Source organism: Magnolia sinica, chromosome 1 (assembly GCF_029962835.1).
Source record: "Magnolia sinica isolate HGM2019 chromosome 1, MsV1, whole genome shotgun sequence".
Classification (NCBI taxonomy): Eukaryota; Viridiplantae; Streptophyta; class Magnoliopsida; order Magnoliales; family Magnoliaceae; genus Magnolia; species Magnolia sinica.
The window spans coordinates 39,442,977-39,469,125 of NC_080573.1; the positions used below are offsets into that span (position 1 = coordinate 39,442,977).

The window sequence follows — 26,149 nt, forward strand, 5'->3', positions numbered from 1 at the left end:
ATTGGAGAGTGCTCTATACTTGAGTTTACAGGATTAAATATGCAGCTTTTAAGGTTTTATTCTTTGAAAAATCATATCTCCTTAGATCCTTCTTGGTTATGCATACATTAGTTCATCTTTATCTAAGAAAATGGATTGCTGCATGTACTAAAGCAAAGGCTTCATCGATATATTCGCTTCGGCTTAACGTCTTTAAGAATATAAGTTCTTAATTTTAGTAAATTATTTTCAGTTTGGGTTTGTTGATATTGCCCGAAAATCTCATCGGGCTGAGGAGTGATAAGCCCGTGAAAATCACTTGAGGTTTTGTTGTGATAAGGATATAAAAGTTACAAAAAATATAAGAGGCTATTAAAGTTATCCTGTGAAAACTTTGAAAATAGTTAAAAGCCAAAATTACGTGGAATAATAATTTTAGGAGTAGAGTAGGTGTGTGTTAAACATCGAACCAATATAACTCAGTATATTGTGTTGATTGATAATCTTATTTGAATTTTTATCATCTTGAAATATTGATATCAAAGACATCGTGAAATAAGGTTGTCCTACTTAAGATTTTAGGTTAAGGTTGTCGTACGACTCAATTGAAATCAACATTTCAAAATCTATTGATGTTGTGAATTTATTTTCTACAATTGATTATCAAAAATTGGTTAAGTCCTATTCACCCCCATCTAGGACATCTATAGCTCAACTTACAATTCTTTATTTATATTTCCGTTCTCGAATGGTATCAGAGTAAGGTTCGGACGTGATAAGACTTAGCCCTATCATATCCAAAATCTCTCCTTTGTCACTATCCTTTGTTTGAATTTAAATGCAAATTAGAACCCAAATATATATATATATATATATATATATATATATATATAGAGAGAGAGAGAGAGAGAGAGAGAGAGAGAGAGAGAGAGAGAGAGAGAGAGAGAGAGTAGACTCACCGGACTTGAATAGACATTTGCGGTGCAGAAGCCTGGTATAAGTGGGCTCCACCGTGATGTTTATGTGAAATTTAACTTGACCACCAAGTGCATCATCGCATGGTAGGCCCAAGGCCCAAATATGACCCCCATTTATGATTCACATTGGCCATACCAAGGTAAATATTTTGGAGAGTGAGTGTTGTCTGTATATTGTTTCTAATTGTGTCTTCCACCTAAATGATGGATTGGACTGGTTTTTCATCTATAGGTTTAAAATTAGATCAATAACCCACTGGTTGGAATAGATTTCAAAAATACATGACGGTGGACCCACACCAACTATATAATTTAGGTAAAAGACTCTTTTGTGTTTCAGGTTTGTGCATTGAAGCAGTAACCTCCTTTAACATGGTGTGAAGACTCTATGGGGCCCCACTGTAATGAATGTATTTTATCCATGCCCTTCATACATCTCTCCAGCTCATTTTAGTGCATGAGCCAAGCATTTTGAATGCTCAAGTGAACCGCACCACATAAAACGATGGTGATAGTGACATCTACCATTGAAACCATTCTACCATGCCTAGTTATGTTTATTTGCTCTCCAAACTATTCATGAGGTCACGTAAACTTGGATAAAAGGAAAACACAAATATCAGCTTTGAAACCAGAACTTTTGTGGCACCTACAAAGTTTTCAACAATATGCATTCAATTTTTACTGTTTTCTTTAGCGTGGTCCACTTGTGGATAAAACACATACATTATGGTGGGCCCTACAAGTCTTGAAAGCATGGCAAACGGTGGTGACTGTCTCACTGCACAATCTGCATCCTCATAAATAGAGGTAAAAGATGTAGTTGGAGTACCCTACCTTCATGTATTTTCAAATTAAATACACTCCAACCAGCCCGTCAGTGACTCAATTTTAGACTGAGGGAAAAAAAAAAAAAAAAAAATCAGCTTTATTCGTGACTCAGGTGGACCGTGGACCACGAGATTGGAAAGTAGATAGGCAACACTTACCCTCTAAACTGTTTCCCACGGTGTGGCTCACTTCAATCACCAGTAGGGTTGATCTTTAGGCCTTGAGCTAACATTGGATGATGCATGTGATGGTTGAGGTGGATTTCGTGTAAACACTGTGGTGGGTCACTTGAGCTGTCAACCACTAGAGACCGCACTTAAGCTCTTCCCTGTTTGTGCATTCACCCAGGAATATTTCAAGGAAAATCCATAAAAAATCACCAACTAAGCATTGCCCTCAAGTGGGCCCACAAGCACATATGCAACAAAAGGACGGGCCCAAATGTTTTTTCTTCAATTTCTATTAGTGGGGCTCATAGTTTCAAGAGCTCATCCGAAGGTCCTCACCATAGACCGCCAGTACACCCAAAAATCCTACAGATTAGAAGAACCTACAGGTACATTAGTTGAATGTGAACTGCATTTGAATTTTCTCTTCACCGTCTATTGTTGACCATCCCTAGAAGGATGGGGGAATTCTTACAATCTAGGTACTTCTGGTGTAGTTTTTCATCCACGGTGGGTCCCACAATACAACTGTTTGGATCAGCAAACCGTGGATTCAGTTGGCTCATAACCTTTCAGACGTCATTGTACGATGATACTTGGGACAAAAGAGGTTTGCGTGTTTGTATTATTTCTTCACTTAACTTCCTAACCATCTCTTTGACATTTGTTTTGTTCAAATGAAAAAGAGTAAGAAGGTGAACTAACAACAAAAAAATACAACCAACCACAGAAATCTGCTTAATAACAAATGCAAAACCAACCAAGCAGAACTCATTTTCTCACCCACACAATAATCTCTTCAGCTACTGTCCACACTATAAAAGACCCAAACCCTTCTCCTCATCATATCTTATTCATACATCTTAACTAGTTTAGTACCTCTTCCAACACTACCATTCATGGCTTCAAAAACTTGCTTCTTCTTATCTGTGCTCATTTTTGTGTCACTAGGCTACCACACATGCCTTGCAGCCCGCCACTTGTTGGACACTCCCGAGCTGTCAGCCCCACCACCAGTGCCGACTATCCCAACCCTGCCGAAACCCACATTGCCAACGTTGCCTCCTTTGCCTGCGGTGCCGACTCTACCTCAGCCAACGTTACCACCATTGCTTAGTGCCCAATTACCGCCTTTGCCAGTCATGCCTACACTCCCAAAAGCAACATTGCCACCATTGCCTGCTACCCAATTGCCGCCTCTGCCTGTCATGCCGAGTCTGCCGAAGCCTACATTGCCGCCATTGCCTTCCATCACTTCTATTCCAACAATCCCAACCATTCCCTCCATCCCAACTATCCCTTCAATACCAACCTTCCCTACAATCCCTTCCTTCTCTCCACCCCCTTCAAACTAGCCCATGGTAGCTGTGGTCTGGCCCACTCATTGATACGAAGTCCTTGCATGTGACGGTGCACTCTATTTTCTGAAGATTAATTTTAGGGAGATTTATAGATCTGTGGATTGTACGCTTTTTGCCATCTTTTGGCACGTGTGGTTGTTCTGCATTCTTATTTTATTTTCGTGGGATTTGGGTTGTGTATGTTGGACTGTTTGTATTTTTATTTTTTATTTTTTTTGGGGTCATTTGGGACCTCGACTATGTATTCGAATGTCATTTGCGATAATAAATTCTCATTCATTTGATGTGGATATCTTGTAACCTGCCACTATTCACAAGCTCGAGAAAGAGAAGTCCACGTAGGTGATCTAAACTATTGGTCGAACGTGCAAAGCCAGATGGTTAGAATCTCCTTCAACGTTAAGGCCCACATTTCAGAAGGTCCGGACTATTTTATCTTTAGTCTCTTTGGTCCCTTGAAACTTGCTCACTTCCAAGTAAATAAAGCAAAACATGAAATGAGTATTGAGACTTTGAAAAGTCCACCAAACATTCTATTTTATCCATAAGTAGAGCTGGGGATGGGACGACTCGACTAGGCTAACTCGACTCGTCTGACTCGATCCAAACCGAGTGGTTGAGTCAATCCGAATCGAGTTGACTTCATCCAATCTGAACTCAAACTGAGTAGAGTTCGAGTCATCCAGTGACTCAACTTGACCCGACCCGAAATCCAACTCAGTACCGACTGGATTCGATCCGAAACTCAACTCGTACATATATATTAAAAAAATAAAATAAAACAATAATAATAATAAAAATGAGATATGACATTTCAAATATAAGATGTCGTGTAGCTGATGGAGAGGTTGCAATTCTGGCAAGTGAATCTAGTTTTGAGTTGTGATTTCATCCCGTGGATACCAACTGCACCTGACCCGACTTGGTACTTATGACCGAGTTGGACTCAGTCCGGTGGCCAGACCCAGACTAATGCTGGACTCAGTATCGAGTTGAGTCAAGTTCGGGTCAGGCTTATTTTAAAAACGAATCGAGTCTAGTCAACCGTAACTCAGTCCGACTCAACTCGATGCCCAACTCTATCCATTAGGTTGAAAAGTTTGGACAGATAAGCGCATAGGATGTAATGCCCGTATCCTAGTCTGTACCATTTCGTAGACTCGATGTATGCCCATCTTGTAGACTTGAGTCGACTCAACTTGAGACTTGTACCCCAACGACCACGCCGTCTCTGCGGTTCCAACGCCGCGACTTTCGCACCGATGCGATACCCAGATTAGGAGTTGTGAGCCTGTGTTTATTCCCAGGAAAATGCCGTGCATTGCGAATCTTGAGAGAGTCTCTACCCAATCCATCACATCAATCAATCAATACTAGTCAAGTACACACCCATCCCTCTCTCACCCAAAAGTTAACACAACCCATGCCTCCCATGTCACTCTCTTACACAACCCATACCACCCATCACTCACCCATCCCTTTCATCCCATCACCTTCTCTCTCCATCTCATTCTCTCCACCATTCCAAGCTACCAAAGGAGTGGACATCCAAGCTATTCCAAGAGAGCCAAGTGTGGCTCACTTACTACCCCCTCATCTCCCATCCTAGCCTTTCAATCTTCATCACCCGCCATCAAAGTTGGAGCCAAGGAGCCTAACATTCCAAAGAGCCTAGAAGATTAGCCATCGGTGGGTGTTTTGTAGGAATAGATTTATGTTTTGATGATGGACCAAGTAAGGCCTACCGATTGATGGTATGGATCTCACTTCAGACCCTAGGTGTGGCCGATGGCCCACCATGATTCACATGATCATCCCATGATGGGGCCATTCTCCATGGACCCCATCATGATGTTTATTTTTCCTTGTGAAAGGTCATTTAGACCTTGCATTTTGTTTGGTGAAAAGGGATCTCCACCGTTGATTTTCATGATTTAAGGACCACATGATTTGGGACCCATTTTGATGTATGTATTGTATTTGCATGGCCCACCTAAGGAGGGCTCATAGTGGCGGAGTCCCTCCCCTCCATCGTCATCTCTCTCTCCTTCTCTCTCTCCCCTTTTCGTATGATGGCCCACCTTGATGTATGATCCACGTTGTCCAACCAAGTGGACCAAACTGGGCCCACGTTGCAGCCACCTCGCTGCTCATTTGGGCAACCCCTGTTTTGAAGGAAAACATAAATATTAGCTTGATCTAATAGCTGGTGGGCCACATTGATGTGGACCCCATCAGCTTGATCCATACAGTCGAGCCTTAGGAGGATTTTAATAATGGATATATAACAATTTTATAATTATATATATATATATATATATATATATATGTGTGTGTGTGTGTGTGTGTGTGTGTGTGTGTGTGTGTGTGTGTGTGTGTGTGTGTAACAATGATCAGCCTGGTCCAAAACTTTTATGGCCCCCAAAAAGGTTTTAATGATTTACGCTCATTCTACACTGTTTCCTGTAATGTGGGTCTGATCATGAGGTGTGTGTTATATCCTAACCATCCATCTGTGTGGGACGCACCCCACACGTGTTGCACGTGTGGGGGTGGGGCCTACCTTGCTGTATTTGTTCTATCCTCACCGTCCATCCCTGGACAGTGAGATCCACCCAGTATGTAGGTGTTGTCCAGCACCGTCCACACGTGGATGGTGGGACCCACATGATGTATGTTTTGTATAACCACGCCGTTTGCCCATTTGCCGAGCGTGTAAGGGCACCTGCTGCTGTAATGAGGTCCATTTGCTATTGATATGTGACCCATTTGTTGCTGATATGTAGCCCATTGTGATGCATATGAGGCCCATGAGATGCGGCCTGTCATGATATATGTGAGGCCCATGGGATGAGGCCCATTATATTCACACCATTCATCCATTTCTCTAAGGCCGTGGGTCCCATTGCCTTGAGAGGCCCACCGTGATTTATGGATTATATGCCCACCATGGGGCTACCTTATGCAGGCTCACCATGTGTGAGTGATGGGCACGTGCTGTCCATCCATTTCCGAGATAATAGAAGGGTCGAGAGTCCCGCTATGATTCCGATTCCGATCCCAAATGGATCGCACCTTGGGAGTAATGGTGGTTAAATGTCCACATTGTAAGAGCAATGATTGTTAAATGTCCACATTGTAATCCTCCCTAGGGCCCGTTGTTAGGTCCATTTTCATCTCTTCTTAATGGGCTAACCCAATTCGTTGGGCCCCCATTGATGATACCCATCTCACCTTACCGGGTTAACCCAAACCATTGGGCCCCATTAATGTTAGTGATACTCATCTTTCCCTTATTGGGCTATCCCAATCCATTGGGCCCCCATTTGATAATAATGCTTTCCACCATACCCTGTAGGACCACCCAAGCCTTGGAGCCCATCTCGTGTTTGTATCGGGCATCCCATAGTAATGTGACCCATCTAGATGCATGTCTTGCCCAAGTTTAGTAACCTTACCCAAAGCCTACTTAGGTGTTGAGTGGGCTATCCAATCCATTGAAAGGACACAATCCTAGATGTATGAACTCCATCGAGCCCACTTTGTGTATGTATTGGGCTCCATAAGGAAGCCTAATTTATTTATGATAAGAGATTGAGAAAGCCCAATTGTTCACCTGGTTAGCTCACCCTGTGAACTCATCTTGTTGTATACCCACTTCACTCCCCATGAGGGATGTATCCTACCCTTGTACCCCATTTGCTAGGACCTTGTCACATGTACATATCATCCACACCGTCCATCTCCTTGTTGAGACAAGTGTGAGGTCCATCCTTGACATTAGTGCATCATCACCCCTTGCTGTAGACGGAAGGTTACGTGGTATCAGATTTGGTATATCCACTGTCAAGGACCTATCCTCATGTTATGAATTAGATCTGTTATCCTTTTATAGACCCCACTATATAAATATATATATATATATATAGGCTGATTATTGATTACCACTATGTTAGTATACGCACTGAGTATGTGTTAACATAGCATTACGATTGTATCAGGCCCATTATGATTATATGAGGCCCATTGTGATTATATGAGGCTCATTATGATTGTATGAGACCCATCATGATGGTATGAGGCCCATTGTGATTGTAAGAGGCTCATTGTGACTGTATGAGACCCCATTATATGCGTGAGGCCCAATTTTGATGCGTGAGGCCACCATGTGTGGGTGACTATGTGCACACCACCCATTCGCTTATACGGGCCATGAGCCATCTCATACCGGCCCACCATGATGTATGTGATTATAATCATGCTTAGTATACTTCATGATACATGCCCATATGCATCATCTGCATGCTTGTTGTAAGGAGTGATTGAGCATAGGATGTGCCATTGGGCTAATTGTTTATGGGACTCCCTGAGAGGCGGAGTTGCCCCGCATGAGCGCGTGATATGCGCAGGTTTGATGTATGACTGGATGGTATGACTCATACATCTCACATTTCGTGATAAAACCACCGTACGTCTTAGCGACATCAGGGCCATGGCCTCCACAGACATATCATGGATGGCCAGATGGGATACTGGAAATCTTTTTTTTACATGGGGTGCGATAGATGTCCCTGGGTGAAATTTTCTAAACCCTCATGGTACCTGGGATGCTCCAACATGTAGACCAAGTGGAAATACAAGAGCACATGAGGGTCGTATACCAGTAGGCCGCGTCTCCCACTGTGTCATGGTCAGTTGGAAGGGAGTGTGGCCTTACCCGCCTGAGGGAGTAAGCAATGTTAGGCTGAGTCTGGCCAGCTCATAAATGGGTCCGCTATCGACGAGCCGGGCTGATATTGGTAGGCGGATAATGAGATCTCTTACACTTACCCAGTTGTGCGCTTGATGGGGTGGCAGGTGGCGTAGAGTATACTAGACCCCTATAATGATCCTGGAGATGTACGGTACTGATATATGGACCTACTGAGTAGGAGTTGCGTACTCAGCATTTGATTGATTTATTCATTCACTATCCACTCAGGCTGGTGGTGCGTAATCAAATCATTGTGTGTACCCTCGCAATGACTAGGATTTTGGTTAGGCACGCGACCAACCTGAGATCAGGAGTTTACCACATTGAGTCTTGCTATCCAAATTTAGGTATGAGACTGGTTTGGATAGAAGTCCCTTGTGATGGACCCCACAACCTGCGATACTATGTGTTATCATCACAACTTCACACTCTAACTTGGTCATTTCTTTCATACCGCATATTGCATTGCATCCCCAGCACATGGCATTTGGTATACCATGACCCCGCATTACATAACCGATCTGTATTGCATACTCTGATATTGTATGACTCATGGACTTGTCAGTATTTTCACTTACTCTGATATCGTATGACTCATGAACTTGCCAGTATTTCCGATATTGTATGAATTGTGGACTAGTATTGTATACTTGGCACCTGCGTTGCGCACACACGTAAACCACCCTCTAAGCTTTCTATAAGCTTATGTATGACCATTGCGTGCAGGTGATGTTAGGTTGCAGTAACATTGAGGCAGGAGCGTGCGTCGAGCTTGTGGAGATTTTGTTATTCATGTATTTCCTTTTTCAGCACTGTAATCAAATGTTCATATTAGTGGATATGTGATGATGATTTTGCCTTTGTGATTTGGGTACACTTATGGTTATGCTCCTTTACAAAAAAAAAAAAAAAAATCACACTGAAAATCCTCCTTGCAGGATCCCAGGATCAGAATCTGACATATGGGCATTGAAAATTGAGAATGGGGTACTATGAAGGTTGTCGGAGCCGGATTCGGCGATCGGGAATTCTGTGAGCCCGGTTTCCGAGTTTGGGGCGTGGCATAGGATCTAACTGTATCTATACAATCTATGGGACCTTTTGACAAAGCCGAATATGAGCAATCCACATCCAACAATTCGCTTAACTACTATAGGAATTGAAAGGAGAAAAAATCACCCCTCTAATCCTACGATAAGAAGAGCTACCAAACACGAACAACCTTTTGATTTACAAAAGGTAGCTTAATATAGAACTGATATTCTCTTGCTTTTCTTCTTGAATTTCTAAGGAATTACTGTAATGCATGTAGGGTTGTCAATGGGTTGAGCTGGCCTGATGGGCTTCTTAGCCTAGCCCGCCTCAACCCGAGCTTGGGCTGGAAGATCTAGCCTTTAGGGCCAAGATCTGGCTTAAAATCCAAGCCCATTTCTTAGGCTAGCCGGGCTTCGACTTAGCTATCCAAAGCCCATCAGCCCGAGCATATTATATTTTTATTTAAATTAAAAAATAAAAAATTACCTTTTCTTCCTCTTGAAAATTCAAATTCAAAAAATCCAATTGAAAATGTAAAAGAAAAATCAGGAAAATGATTTTGTTTTTGTTGGCACCAAAATCTCTTTCTCTCTCTTTCTCTCTCTCTCTCTCTCTCCGATAAAACAAACAAAATCCCAAAAGCTAAAACTAAAGTTGCTCTCTCTCATGGTGGAAACTCTCTTCAAATCACATCGATCACATCCCATTTCTCTCAACCTTACCTCATTCCTCTCTTCAATCTCAGATCTCCATCTACATTTTTTTGTCTACACATCAATGAATTTATGATTGTTATTTCAAATTTCCACTCTTTCAATCAGATAATCAAACTCCTCTTTCTCTAAAGCCCCACCAGCATGTCGAAGGAAACCATTGGAAGAAGAAATGATGGGGCCGAGATTTGATCAATGCGCTTGGCCCACCAATGACTAGTCGGTCTTATTTTTGGGTTCCCACTACTCCCGAGGTGGGCTCCTCCACTGGAGAAGGTTGTGTTACGTTGGGGCTGGTGTGCTGGCCAGGTGGCCCACCAGCCATGCTGGATTCTTGTAAGAATCTCTCTCTCTCTCTCTCTCTCTCTCTCTCTCTCTGTGTGTGTGTGTGTATGGAATGGTCGTATTCAGGCACGGGTCAGGCAGTGCATATGCTTCATGGACCAGGCTCAGGCTAGACTATTTTGGCCCATCATCAACCAGGGCCAAGTTTGGGCATGCCTGGAAGAAGACAGATCAAGATTGGACAGAGGTTGGCCCAGCCCTAACTTGACCCGTTGACACCCTGTGACAACCCCAGTTTTGATGGTTGTTGCATACATTTGTAGATATATGCCTAACAAGGAAAGTAGTGAATGATTAGAAATACTATAAAATGGATATTCTCTCTTTTATTCATAGTAGAAGTGTTGAATTTTGGGGAAGAAATTCTATTTAAGAGAGGTAGATTGTTACACTCCTTATTTTCAGTACTAAGGTGTTAACTTGAACACCTAACCTATTGAATTACGTACTTGGAAGTCAAATCCCGGGATTGGCCTGGCGTGCCAAACAGAGTCGGTGATCTGATCCCAATCCCATGTATCTCAAGACAATCCGCTGACAACACCATCATTACATTTAAATCCCATCAAATCCACCCTAATCCTTCAAATTTGCCTGGGACGTGTTTGGTTTGAGGGATTAGAAGGGATGAGAAGGTTTAATACCGGGATTGGCCGGGCGCGCCAAACAGACTGGATATAGCAATCCAGGGATATATCAATCCCATGGATCTCCAGACAATCCACTGACAACACCATCATTACCTAGAAATCCATGCCATCCACCCTAATACCATTCAATCCCTTCCAATCCACCCGGCCAAACGGGCCCTAACCTATTGAATTACGTACTCACCTTTCTTATAGTTTAAATTTGACTATTAGTTTCAAATTTATTAAACATTAAATTCTGAGGTTGATCATGTAATTGCCACTAATCATTATGATTGTCGATCTAACGGACTAAATTGTACATCACAAGCATCGGGAACACCTCTAGACCATTGAGCTTTTATTTAAAGGTCATTCGTTTGTTGGATCACAAGATCTACCCGTAAAAGTAGAAAGTGACCTCTTATCACCGTCTAATCTTAGATAATTAACTTGACTGTCAACCTTTAATAAATCCAAACCACTCAGAAGGTGGGCCACTGAAGGCCTTGATACTTATCTAGTTAGATTTGAATCCTCAATCTATTAGGACGATTCAAGACATCCATCGAGATGGACCCCATGAAGATTTTCACGGTAATATTTTCTACGCCATTCCCGAATCACGACCCACCTGAGTTTTTGATCGGTCCTCTAACAATTTATCATGGACCATGGAGTATCCTGATCATCCATATAATCCTCAGTAGACCCCACCCTAGAGACATGATAACATAAATGATTGTTTGTCAAGAATCTGACCGCCAAATTCTATTAGCATGTCCCATTTGATTGATGGATTGGCCTTATCCTTATATCGAAGTTAATTTGAGAGTAACTTAAAATGAAGGACGGTGTGGATTCATTAAAAACATCACTGTGGACCCCAACTTTATCTCAAGTGTACACAGAAGAGTGTACACCCGCTAACCACTGAACCTGGTCAAGCAGGTTTTGACCAAAAACCCGATCGCAAGAGCGGAAAATCCCTCCTTATTTTCTCGTCGCTCGCGGTTTAAACGGACAATGTCCGTTTAGGGTTGCTGTGGCCCATCATCGTCGACCGTATCCATGATCTGAACCGTCCATCCTGTTCGGACGATAATTCTGACCAAAACCCTAACTGTTTCAATATATATTACGCACGCAAGGGCAAACAATACTGGCCACAAGCAGCGCTATGTGCGCACGGCTTGTTTTCGAAAATGGAGATCCGTTTTCCTCTGTGAGCTGGCAATTTCTGTGCGGGAAATCGGAATGCGTACTGAGTTACTCAATACGCTCTTATCGTACTGAGTAAACTCAGTTGGCCCACCTTGAATGTATGTGGTCTATCCACGCCGTCCATCCGTTTTTCCATCTAATTTAAGGGGTTGATCCAAAAATTGAAGCATATTCAAGGATCAAGTGGATCATATCACTGGAAACAGTGGGGATAATGATTTCCACCGTTGAAACCTTTCTATGCCCCATATTTATGTTTACTTGTCATCCAACCTGTTCATAAGATCATACGGATATGGATGAAGGGAAAACACAAATATAAACTTGATCTAAAACTTATGTGGACCCCAAGAATTTTTCAATGGTAGATGTTCAATTTAACTGTTTCATGTAATGTGGTCCATTTGAACATTAGATATCTCTGATTTTTGGGCTCAAGCCCTAAAATTATCTGGTAAAATGGATGGACTGAGCAGATAAAATACATAAATCATGGTGGACCTCACGGAGTTTACTCTATATGCTAAGCGTAGTGGGTTACTCACTACGCAATCCGCTTCCTTGTGTGCGAGGGTGTCTCTCAATCCTAGCCCTTCGTGCACGAAAATCCGAGCCATCCATTCTCTCCGCATGGTTTAGGGATTTCATCGTCTAGCGAGAGTCGCCGCAACTCAGTGGACTCGAAACCCACTGAGATTTTGTGGGTTGGTGTCCAAATGGTGGGCCCCACAAGGTCTTTGTTACGCATCTGAGCCATCCGAAACCAGTAGATCCAAAGATCAACCAGCCATTAACACTTCGCCATTAATGGTGGAGTTATCCTCCATTAAATTGGAGGAACCCATCTTCTTGGATGAATCTCATCTTTTATCAAGATCATCCATCTAGTGGCCCATAACACTATATGACTATTTACAACAATAGATGTCAACCCTGCATTCAAAATAGATCCTGATTAACCGATAATTTTCCACTGAATTCTCTCGGGTTAGCAATTGATTAATATGATTAATCCAAAGTTTGGATCCGAACCCTCTAGAATAGGAGAGCTTATAAAGGCTACTTTTAGGGATTTCTTTTCCAAAATAGAAAATAAGAGAGAGAGTGAGCGACGAGCGCCGCACTGCATTAAGTCAAGCTGAGTCACGGTTCTAGTTGTGAGCTTGGGCCAAGTTCAAACCGAGTCCAAAGCTCTTTAGGGTTTCAATATTGAGAGAGAGAGAGAGAGAGAGAGAGAGAGAGAGAGAGAGTGTCAATGCTGGTGTGCGGGTTGGCTTGACTCACTGAGTCGGCTTGCTGTGGATCGAGCTTTGAGTTTAGACATAATGTTGGTTGTCTGAGAGAAAGAGAGAAAGCAAGAAGGAAGAGGTGGAAGAAGAAAGAGAGAGGGGAGGTGCGGTTCGAGTTGCTGTCGAGTCTGGGCGATCCGATTGGTTGTAGCAACTCGGTGAGTCATGTTGTTTCAAGTAGCTGGTTTGATCCCATATTGTGTGTCAATCTTCCAAAGAAAGAGGAGAGAAGAAGAAGAGGAGGAGGGAGAGAGAAAGAAGGAAGAAAAAGAAAGAAAGAAGCAGAGAGAAGAGTGAGAAACCCATTGCACTACTAAGTCACCGAGTCGACTCAGTCCAATCGAACCGAGTCTTGGACTAGGTGGTGGTCTAGTATATCCAGAGGTGTTGTTGAGCATGGCTACAGAAAAATAAAGAGAAAGAAAAGTGAAGGAGAAGAACAATTAGGGGAGGCATTCTAAGCTGGTTTAGTTAGTACCTTCGAGTCAACTCGTGAGTTTCACCAAGTTCAACTTGACTCTAACTCCTTTTTAGGACGTTTTTAGTCTAGCAATTCAAGGAGGTCTTGCTAGAGGGATCTCGACTTCACCAGGTTATAGAGGACTTGGTTTGGGTCCGAGTTATGTCAAGCCGATTCGTTGCTGCCTTGCATGGAGTCAACCCTAATGGGTAAGTCAGGTTTTGATAAATGTTAGTTTCTAATTGAGTAATTATATATAAATGATTGATGATTGGATTAAATTCAAGTATTTGAACATGCTATGGAACTTGAATATTTCTATTCTAGGCTAAGATGAACGTTTTACATGTGAAAGTGTTATCGATATTGTATGTGGCTTATTCGCCACTTGTAATTACTTGATGAAATGTTTGGAGGTCCTCGAACTAGTGGCTTTTTTATTTAATAAATTAAATGAAATTATATCGTGGACTTACCATCTTATGGATCATTTGTGCCTATGTAACTTATGAGGATAATTCTTTTTTATCACATCCTTGAATAGAATATTTGCCCATGCGGCTTTCATGGAATAATTACCCTATGTGGCTTTGTTGGATTATTTTTGTACAACCTTACGATGGTAAGTTCCACTTATTGAAGTACGATTGAGCATTAATTGAAGAGGTTACCATTAAACATCTTAGTCGTTGAAGTCCCATGAGCCAGGGACAGTGGTATAGGACATTATGCCTGAGTTGTTGACCTATGCTAGGTGACGAGCCCTCCATAGTGACATTTGAGCTTTCTTTAAATGACTATTTATAATTGAAATAATAATGGTTAGGCTAATCATGCATTTCATGGCATGTGGACTTTACCAGATGATTAATATAAGACGTGAGGTTTTCTTGGGTCACTATAGTTGTACCGTAGAGTATTTTACCTAGTGATTCTAAGTTATCGTCACATGCATTTGACTACTATGGGTTGTCCTTTATTCATGGACTTTTTCGGGTGCCTACTTCTCCTTGGGTGTATCGTAGAATACTCTTCCGGGAGGTTAGATTACCTCGGGTGTCCTCGTTGCATGGTCTTTACCGGGTGACTAGTACCCCTTGGACGTATCTTGAGTACTTTTGCGGGTGGCTAGTTTTCCTTGGATCTCCCTCCACCATATGAATGTGAAAAAATCTCATTGTCCCCATGTCATCTACATGTTTGTGAATATACCTCTGAAACTTCAGAGGGACTTGAGAACCACCATCACGATGTCATTGCGAGGCAAACCCCCATACAGTCCTATTTTGAGGTCCTAGGTAACCAAAATCCCCTCAACTCTAACCAAATTGCCCTAACACCCCCACTTGTCCCTCTTGTCCACACCCAAAAGGATTTCACCCATAATCTTAATTATCTCACCCATCTACCTCCTAGCTGCCTTAAGCCGCATCACCAGAATCTTTTCTCGCTAGTCATGCTATCAGCTATCTATGCCAAATAGATAGAACCACCTCCCGTCACTCCCTCCTACCCTCCCAGTCCAAGCATCGACATATAGCCTTTAGCTGGGGGCCCCTCATGGTCAGGCAGTAGAGACCAGTAATAGTTAGCCCTTGAAGTCACCTCCTAGAGGTAGATCAGTTCAGAAGGCCCTGTCGGAGGGCCACTTTCCTCTCAAGATAGGTTCAGCATCTGATGAGTTAGAGGAAAACTGAAATGCCACGACCTGAATTTCCTCTTCGCACCATCCAATCCGTATGATAGAGGCAGCAAGGGATGTTCAACTGATTGTTGATCTATCCCCCCTTTTTCAAAAATCTTCTCCTCCTCACACTAGCCCTCACACTCTCACTACGCGCGCAAGTCCCGTAATTCTAGACCTACTGTATCCTTGCTCCCCTTCAGATCTCACCCACTGTCAAAAGCTACTATGAATAAGGAGTTGAATCTCCTTACTCAATCGTCAACTTCCAGAGACAGTTCTGCCTTAGGTGAAGCTCACCTCCAGGGGTTGCGTACTTCAATAGAAAATATTTCAATCCCTGAGAATGGGACTAAAACTGATGACTCAGGTGAGAAGCAAAGAACATACCACAGGAGAACAAACAAGAAAACGTCGCGCTCAGCTCAAGTCGGGGATATCATGCATGGCCAAGAACCCAGAAGAAACCTGGGACAAAAGATTAAGGAGACTCAAACGTCGTAGCTCTGTGTCTAAGTAATCCTTTAATGGATAGTTCTCTAATATGGAATGCCCGCGGGGTGGGGAACAAACCTACTATCTCGTCTCTCAAACGTCTGATCAAGAAAACCAAACTGAAAATTGTTTCTATCTTAGAACCTATGGTGAGGGACGACGGGCGAGCTCGCATTGGTCTCAGTTTAGGATTCCACTCTTCTGTTTCAAATGTGGACAAAGGGGTAAGGTTTGGATTTTTTTAGATTCCTCTGTAGCCATTGATGTGGTGGCATCTTCCTCACAGATGCTCTCCATCAAGGTAGCTGCCAGGGGCAGCATAGACTGGTCCTTAGCCTCAGTGGTCTATGCCAAGTGCTCGAGAACCAGGCGCAGATCACTATGGGACCAACTCGTAGTACTGGCAGTGGGTTCTTCTATTCCTTGGCTGGTTGCGGGTGATTTTAATGTGATCTTGCCCTCCACTGAAAGAAGAGGGACTGGCCCTTTTGACTCGTCGAGCGCTTTAGATTTTACAGATGGCCTGGACAGGGCTGGCCTTTTTTATGCTAGTTTCTCTGGAAGCAAGTTTACATGGTGCAACAATCAAAGCGGTAGAGCAAGGGTGTGGGCAAGATTGGATCGTGTTTGCTGCAATAACTCTTGGTTGTCCATGTTTCCCTCTTTTCAGGTCAACCATCTAGCCAGACTCAATTCAGATCACGCCCCACTTCATATTTCTTGCCCATCATGAACCACTACATTCCCTAAACCCTTCAGGTTCCAACATATGTGCATGGCTCACGCCTCTTTCCAAGAGGTGGTTAAAGAGGCCTAGAAATCTGACATTGTGAGGGATCCCATGTTGGTTCTTCATAACAAGCTGAGGAACATGAAGAGGGCTTTAAAAATTTGGAACAAGGAAGTCTTCGAGAATATTTTCTAGAATATTATTAGGGCTGAGCAGGAGCTTGCAACAGCTGAGGAGGCAACCCAAACCTCTTCTTCTCAAGAGAACAATCATAGTCTTCAACTTGCAAAAGATAATGTGGCCCATCTGAAACTTTGTGAGGAGATCTACTGGAAACAGAAATCTAGATTGCACTGGCTCCAAGAAGGAGATTGAAATATAAAGTTCTTCCATAACATGGAATCCGATCGAGCTAGGAGGTGGAACATTGATGAGATCCTCTTGGAGGATGGCTCTATAGTTGTGGATCAGGGGTCGATTAAGAAAGCGGCCTCTGATTATTTCTCTTCCCTCATGTCGGTGAATGCCACTACTCTCGAGGGTGATATGCTCCATGCTATCCCACACGCTATCTCCTCGGCCGACAATAAATCCTTGATGCAATTACCACTGTATGACAAGGTCATGGTAGCGGTGAAGGGCCTCATGCCGGATGGGGCACCCGGCCCGGATGGCTTCACAGGCAATTTTTTTCTAGGTTGTTAGGATGTAGTGGGAGTTGATATTCTCCAAGCAGCTAAGTCCCTATTCAGAGGGGGAGCAATTCCATGGGCTTTTACTGCGACCTTGACGCCCTGTTAGCTTGTGCAAATGTGTTTATAAAAAAAATTCCAAATTTATTGCTGACAGGCTTAGCAGGTTCCTTCCAAAGATCATGTTGTCTAAACAAGGGCTTTCGTTCAAGGGAGGCCTATAGCCAAGAACTACGCTCTCACACAGGAAGTCTTCAGAAATATTGACAGGAAAGCTAGAGGAGGGAATATTCTTATCAGGCTAGACATGGAGAAGGCATATGACTAGCTGGACTGGGGCTTTCTCAAGGCGGTCCTTCATCGTTTCGATTTTACGAATACCCGGATTGCTATGGTAGAAAGGTGTTGATGTAATTCCTGGTTCTCAGTTCTTGTCAACGGTGAACCTTATGGCTTCTTCCGCTCAACAAGAGGTCTTCGCCAGGGAGAGCCCATTTCTCCGGCCCTTTTCATACTTATTTCCAAGGTTCTAAGCAGAGGTTTTCAAAGATTGATCAACAGTGGTTCCTACCACCCGTTTCTCACTAGCAAAAACTGTCTAGTGATTTTCCACCATCTTTTTACGGATGAATGATACTTTTCTTTTTGCCAACAGGGGTAGCTGCTCCCTCTCCCAAATCGCTTCCGTCCTTACCCAGTACCAAAGAATCTCATGCCAAAAGATCAACAATCAAAAGAGTGTTTTCATCCTAGCGGCAAACCAATCAGCGGCCCGCATCAAGTTAGCCTAAAGAATCCTCGGCTTCAACCAGGGGAGTTCTCCATTCACCTATCTGGGGGTTCCCATCTTCAAAGGGAAAGCCAAGAAGGCCTATTTCCGTTCCCTAGTCGAGAAATTTTTAAGCAGAATCTCAGGTTGAAAAAGTAAGATCCTCTCCCAAGTGGGTCGTGTGACGTTGATCAACCATGTGCTGAATAGCATCCCAGTTCATGCTATGGCTGAAACAGACATCCCTTCCACCCTTCTTGCTGATTTAAAAAAGGCCTGTGCTGATTTCTTCTGGGGTTGGGATAGGGATAAAAAAAAATGACACTAGCTGATCAGCTGGAAGCATATTGCAGCCCCAAGGGTAGAAGGGGGGCTGGGTATCAAAAACCTGTTGAACGTAATGCAGGCCTTTAGAATCAAGATGGCCTGGACCATCACTTGCAAAGGAGTTGGTAGCTACTGGGCTACTTTCTTCAAGGTTAACTACATGTCCGACATTGGCAATTTGAGTGGGGCAAGTCTCTCCATCCATGCTTCACCCATTTGGAAGAAGATTTGCAATTAGTTTCAGCTGGTGGCTGACCATTGCCACCGGATTATTAGGCGTGGCCACTACAGTTTTTGGAACGCCAATTGGTCCGGGTTGGGGAAGCTCTCTGATTGGTGTCTTTAGCCTATTCAAACTCCCAACAACTACATTGATCATTTCATCAGGCCCAACGGCTGGCGCAACCCTGCTGGGACTCGGCTATTTCTTCCACAGCTGGTCATGGACCACGTTCATGATCAGGGCTTTTGCACCTCTCTAGTTGAGGACAGGCAGATTTGGATGCCCTCCTTGTCAGGGGAATTCGAGTTAAAATCAACATGGGAGATCTCCAGGAATGCAAGTGATAGGAAGTCTTGGGTGAAATGGGTGTGGCACCCCAAACTCCCTCCAAAAATATCACTCCTGGCCTAGAAGATTATCCACAAAGCAATCCCAGTGGAGATCAGAACTTAAGAACCCCCCCCCCCCCCTTTGGTTGGAGGTGGAATCCATCGACCACGTCTTCTCTAAAGGTTATTCGGCTAAGAAGATTTGGAACCACTTTTAGCCCCTGCTTAACGTCTCCATCTCTTCTCACATCTCAGCAGTGGGCAGAGCTGCTAAGAGGTGGGCGGCTGTTGCCCAAAAGGACCGGCTATATATTCTGAGGGGCATTACCCTCATGCTAATTTTCTAGGAAATATGGTTGGCCAGGAATAGTGTGCGTTATGATAACTTAGGTTTCCACTCAAACAAGGTGATTGCAAAGGTCCACCACTGGCTCTCATGGATAACCCCTCTCCTTCCTCTCCCCAAGGTCGTTAGGCGCTCCTCGGCGGTCGCTCTCTTTCCTTGGATTGGATGGAGCTACCTCGACTAGTAAGAAGACCCAAGTTGTGAAATGGATCAGGCCGAGGAAAGACTGCATTAAAATTAATATGGATAGTTCTTCCATTGGGAACCCGGACCCTTTTGGAGGAGGCGGCGTGGGTAGATGCAGTGAAGGCAATTTTCTACTTTCTTTCTCTTCAACCTATGGTTTAGGCTCCAATACCCGCGCCGAATTCAAGGTGATCTGGGAAAGCCTATCTCGTTGCGCAGATTTGGGTTTCTCAAAAGTGGAAGTGGCAAGTGACTCTAAATCCATTATTATGATTCTCTCCAAGGATTTGGATGCGGCATGGTCCGTTTCCTATTGGAAAATAAGGGTTAAAGCTCTTATGGGAGCTCTAGAGGTTACTTTCGCTCATATGCCTAAGGAAGCAAATGCAGTGGCTGACGATCTAGCTTGGAGGGGTAGTGCGACTCAGACCAACAGTTTCTTCCAGACTATAACTTCGCTTCCTAGATCCATTAGGGGTCTAATTTTTCTAGATAAAATGGGCCTGGGTAACATGAGAGACATGTAATTACCCTTTATTTTGTTGTCCCTTTCCTTTTTGGTTTTCCTTCTTATGATAAGCGGCCCTGTCTATTTTTGTTGATTGGGCTGCCCAAATCCATCAATAGAATTGATTTTTTTTTTTTAAGTTAATAAAAAAATATTTTTCCAGCTGGATGAGCATCCCCAGGTCTGTGAACATGTGCATGCATTTATGCATTTAAACAAGAATATCATTGTGAATTTTATTTAAGATTTGCATATCTGATAAACTCTGTCATATTATTATGATGGTCATTGTAAAATATTTCTTATAGACTATTCCTAATAACTATGCTTAATTATCGTAATGTTTTGATAAAATCTTAGGGATTATACCTCACTGGGATAGTCATTGACACTATCAAAACATATTCAGTGGATGTAGGATATGTGAATGATGTACATGTTAACTATGGTGTGGAGCATGGAGAGCGTGATGATTATGCAACTCTAAATTCTAGTTTCCTATTAGTATTTAGTGGTTTCAATTTTTAGTCTTCAGAATTTGTTTGTATAAGCCTTCAAGCAACCATTTGAATATTTGGATATGTATATTTGGACTTTCGTTTATGCTTGATTTATTTCTCCCCCGCTGAAATGCTCGCTCTGAAAAGTGTATACACACACACACACACATGAAATTTGGACTATCTTTAAAGGTTAGCATATAAGTTTTTGAAAAATGAGTAGTATACTCGAGTTATGAGAACCAAAGTGTTACACGCCCCTAAATACATGCATTTATTGAGGAAATGCCTCCCTTTATATAAGGGAATGAACTAAGAAATTTTAAAAGGGTTCTATTAGGCAAAGACATTTGATTGTTTTCGTTTTTATATATAAAGAGATTTTTACCATTCCACATCTTAATTAGATATCCAATTTATTTTCCTTATAATCTATAAATACATTATGTTGCAAAAAGTTTCATGTTAAATAAATTCAATTCTTTATTTATATTTCCATTATTGTAAGGTTTCGGTCCAAACTCTCTCCATTGTTACTATCCTCTTTGAATTTGATTCCAAATTAGACCGGATGGATAATGAAATATATATTCACCCAAAAATGTTCCAAGGAAAAACCTTTAAGGACTCACCTACGTACTAATAGTTGTCCACTAGTGGACCCATAAGTCCATATCCAATTCAAAGACGAGGTATTATCGTACACATGCCCAAAGTTTCTCTTCAATTTGTATAGGTGGGTCCATAGTTCCACGATCTCATATAACGGTCCTCAGCATGGACTGCCTATGCACCCAAAAATCCTACATATTAAAATAACCTATATGTACAATATTTACCCTTTCTTAGTTGAATGTGAACTGCTATTGAATTTTCTCTTAACCGACTGTTGTTGACCATCGATGGAAGGACAGAGAATTCTTACAATCCAGGCACTTCCGGTGTACTTTGCAATTCAGTCGCACGATATCAACAGTTTGACCGGCAAAGCATCGACTTAGTTGGCTCATAACCTTTCAGCCGTCCATTGTACGATGATATACCTAGGATAAGACAGATTTGCGTGTTTGTATTATTTCTTCAATTATCTACCTTACCATCTCTGACTTTCTTTTTCTTCAAATGAAAAAGAGTAAGAAGGTGAACTAACAACAAAATAATACAACCAACCACAAAAATCTCCCTATAAACAACTGCTAAACCAACCAAACAAAACTCATTTTCTCACCCACACACTGCTCTCTTCCGCTACTATCCTCCCTATAAAAGACCCAAACCCTCAGCTTCTTCTCATCACATCTCATTCATGTATCTTTAACTAGTTTAGTACCTTTTCTCACACCATCATTCATGGCTTCAAAAACTTACTTATTTTTATGTGTGCTCATTTGTGTGTCACTGGGCCACCACACATGCCTTGCAGTGCGCCACTTGTTGGACACTCCTGAGCCGTCAGCCCCTCCACCAGTGCCGACCATCCCGACCCTGCCGAAACCCACATTGCCAACGTTGCCTCCTTTGCCTGCGATGCCGACTCTACCAATGCCAACGTTACCACCATTGCCTAGTGCCCAATTGCCACCACTGCCGGTCGTGCCTACACTCCCAAAGGCGACATTGCCACCATTACCCACTACCCAATTACCACCTCTGACTGTCATGCCCAGTCTGCCGAAGCCTACATTGCCGCCATTCCAACAATCCCAACCATTCCCTCCATCCCAACCATCCCTACACTCCCTTCCCTCTCCCCACCTCCTTCAAACTAGGCCATGATATGTGGTCTGGCCCACTCATTGATATAAAGTCCTTGCATGTGAGGGCGCACTCTATTTTGTGAAGATTGTTTTTATTTAGTCTGTGGATAGTACGCTTTGTGTCATCTTTTGGCATGTGTGGTTGGTCTGTATTTTTATTTTATTTTTGTGGGATTTGGATTGTGTGTGTGAGTGCATGTATTACTTTTAATTGGTCATTTGGTACCTGGACTATGTATTGGAATGTCTTTTGCGTTAATAAATTCTCATTCATTTGATGTGCACAGAGACCAAGACTTACCCAAATCTCTCAACTTTGCTAGAATGTCCTTGCTCATTAAAGTAACATAGCTAATGTCCAATGTCCGACAAATAATCTTCACATGAGCAAATAAAAAAGTATAGCATAAAAATACATTTAATTCCAAAGGGAGCAGTCCAGCCAAACAACCAGTTGTTCTATTAATTGGTCAATACATTTCATTATAAAATAAATAAGAACCCCAATACTAACAATGAAGTTGGATAAGTACATTATGCCAAAAAAAAAAAAAAGACATGAAAGGGAAAGGGATTGAAAGACAAACAATGGGATCCACAGATTTTTCTATTCCAATCCAAGAACCACTCTAAAATTCCAATCATCATGACGATCTAATAAAAATAAATAAATAAATAAATAAACAAATACCTTAAGATATAGCCAAGGGGGAAAAAACATTCATATGCTTAAAGATTCACGGCAACATAATATACAAAACAATCAGCACCTGATCTAATTGAAAAGCTATTACAGTAACATGTTGATGTTGGATGTCCCATCTCCACTGTTCACTGCGATGTGGCCCACATATGCTTTGGATTGGCTTGATTACTACGTTTAAGTCCTAACAAGACCTATTGCAATTGACGGACTGCACAACTGTCACTAAAACATCACGGTGGCCCAAAGAAAAATTAATCAACTGAACCAACAACCTTGTACATTTTGATCTGGATATTAAATAGGTTGGGTCTGAATATCAATTCCCCATACTTAGATGCATACTTGCATGTCATTGCCTACCCAGTTGATAAATAAACCCAATTTTCTAATTCTATAGATACATGTGTGTGTCGTTACCTACCCAGGTTGCTTAATACACCCATTTTTCTAATTCTATCCTACTAATAGATACATGCATGTGTGTCAGAGGTTGGCCTGCTGGTGCAGAAGCAGTCGCACCACTACCGGCAACACCAACTCCACCAGTAGAGCCATATCCAACAGGAGATCGGTTGTTCCATGGGCTTCTTGGAGCACTATGTGGGCCACCTACGTAACCAGCATTAGGGGCATTTGGGTTTCCATAGGCTCCAGCAGGCCTGCAAATTTGGTAGAATTGCTAATGAAAATAGTCAGAACCACTCTGTCTGCTATGGCCTGGAAATTTGCTTCATTTGAAATTCTAAAGAGGAAAAAAGGAGTTGATCTGCTGTTGGCCTAGTGTGTTGGGAGTGTTTAGTTTCAAGTACAGGGATGAGCTTGAGCTTTGAAGGTTGTTCCTGTTTTGGATTTTTGGTAGCAGGTTCTGGCCCAAATTGGTCCAACTGCTTGGTCTTGTCTGGTTTTGAAACCACTAATTTGGACCTTCAATTTGAGCATGTGGCTCCTTCTGTTTTCCGATGAAAGCAAAGATGATTAATGAAATCTATTCAGAGGCAGAGAAGAACCTTGGGCTGCGGCCAATCAAAACAGCAGGAAGATCAATCATAGCCAGGAAATTATACAGTTATGAGATTCCAGGCCAAGAACCAATAGAAATGTTGCCCAAAAACTATTGAATCCCACTCCATTCACAACAATTAACAAATCATGGAATTCAATCATGGAATTCCATGACATAAGATCCTTGTGGGGCATACCTTCAAACACATGAAAAGCTTCCTCCATGCTCCCACATTTACCAGACATCGAGATCAGAGCATTGGCAACATGAATGTACCAATCAAAACACATCCGAACCGTCTGGCAGTGTGATGTTTTCCCAAGGCTGAGAGAACCACCAACTGCGCACAAGGTCAGGAGGCTCGCAAATGTGAGAGATGGGGACTGCCAGGATGGGGGTTATGAGAGATGAGGATTGTGAGAGATAGGGGCTGCCAAGATGGGTGGGAGCATACCAGATGTTGTCGATGGTGATGGTGAGAGAGAGAGAAGAGTTATAATGCTGTCGATGGCAATGGTGAGAGAGAGAAGGCATACCAGATGTTGTCGACGATGATGGTGGGAGGGAGAGAGAGGGGGGGTTGGTTTTTGTAGGGAGGAGAGAAGAGAAGATAAGGGTTTTGAAAGAGGAGAGGAGGAGATCGCACGAACTGATGTGGGAGCTAAAATAAGGACTTTAAATAGGTTTAGAATCACCGGCGATTAATCATTCAAATCACCGGCAGCCACATCAAAATGCTGCTGATTCACATATACACTGGCGGTTTGTGTTGGCCACCAGTGAAAAATGCGCCGGTACTAGACGTATTTCTTGTAGTGATATGCAAGTATGCATCAACTGTCTTGGTACGGTTATCAGTAGAACATCAAGAGCTTGTTTCATCCCATCAGCCTACACTATTAATCACATATATGTTGGTCTACATAGTGTTATTTTGCACACACTTGGGTACTCACCCAACTGGCCACAACCAACCCCACTTATCTGCATAGCAGTCTTTTGTAGGGTGCTCACCAAACCAGCCACAACCATCTCAATGGTCTACAAAGCAGTCTTTTGCAGTCTCAACCAACCGACCACAATCAAACAGTATGTCCACCGGCCTGTATAGCGGTCTTCTGCATAGTGCTCACCCAACGAGCAACAATCAACATTGTGGTCTACGTAGTGGTCTTTTACACACACTTGGTTGCTCACCCTACTGGACACAACCAATGATGAGATCTGTATAGCGATCTTTTGCACTATGCTCACCCTACCAGCCACAATAGGTGGAGGATGTAATTTATCATGCATACAGGGCACTCAATCACAGAAGTTCACATGGACTGTTGAACACACTTGGTTGCTCACCATAAAGTCACAATATCACTAGAGTTCTCATTCATGTAATGCATGATTCAATCTCAATCCTTTTTTTTTTTTTCTAAACAAAGAATATAGCTTTCCAACTTTTCGCAAGGCATAAAATTTCAATCATATTCTCAAGTAACCACGTGATATCCACAACATGCAATGTTAATTAGCAAAATTCACATGATTTATCAAAACCAGTGCAAACCACATCCTTCAAGGATCAACTTTGAAATCGAACAATGTAACTACACTAAAATTCCTATTTAGGAACGGTTGAAAACTGTTCCTGAACCATTTAGGAACGGTCCTCAACAGTACCTAAATAGGGCTCGCAAAAAATTAGAGACGGTTGACAACCGTCGCAAATTTTCAATTTCCAGCCTGCATCCTTAATTTTTGGAAACGGTATTTATTTTCTTATTTAGGAATGGTTTAAAACCAAAAAACCATGCAACTACGAACAAAAGCCAATAAAATTGTAGCATCACATTATACAAAAGTCAATAAAATGTACCGATCTAAAATTCCATAAATCGAATCGCCAACCTTGGAGACGAGCAACATCCAAAACATACTAATCCTCAGAGAGTTTGATTGTGAGGAGGGCTAGGATTTGCAATATCTCGGAAGGAAAGCATACAATATCTCAGCAATTCTTGCAACAGGTAAAGAAAACTACACATGAACTGGTATAACTGTTTTTAGAATGTTCAAGAGCTCTTTTCAAAGACCATGTTTATTCCCAAGTTCCACTCATTCAAATAATGAAAACTTG

The 26,149-nt window shown here is 42.4% G+C and overlaps 1 protein-coding gene across 1 annotated transcript; it reads left to right on the plus strand.

Moving 5' to 3' along the window:
• Window positions 1-2,853: 2,853 nt before the first annotated feature.
• Window positions 2,854-3,309, plus strand: LOC131245610 (protein PELPK1-like). Its single transcript, XM_058245187.1, has one exon. It carries the CDS (start codon window positions 2,854-2,856, stop codon window positions 3,307-3,309), a length of 456 nt encoding a protein of 151 aa, XP_058101170.1.
• The last annotated feature ends 22,840 nt before the right edge of the window (window positions 3,310-26,149 follow it).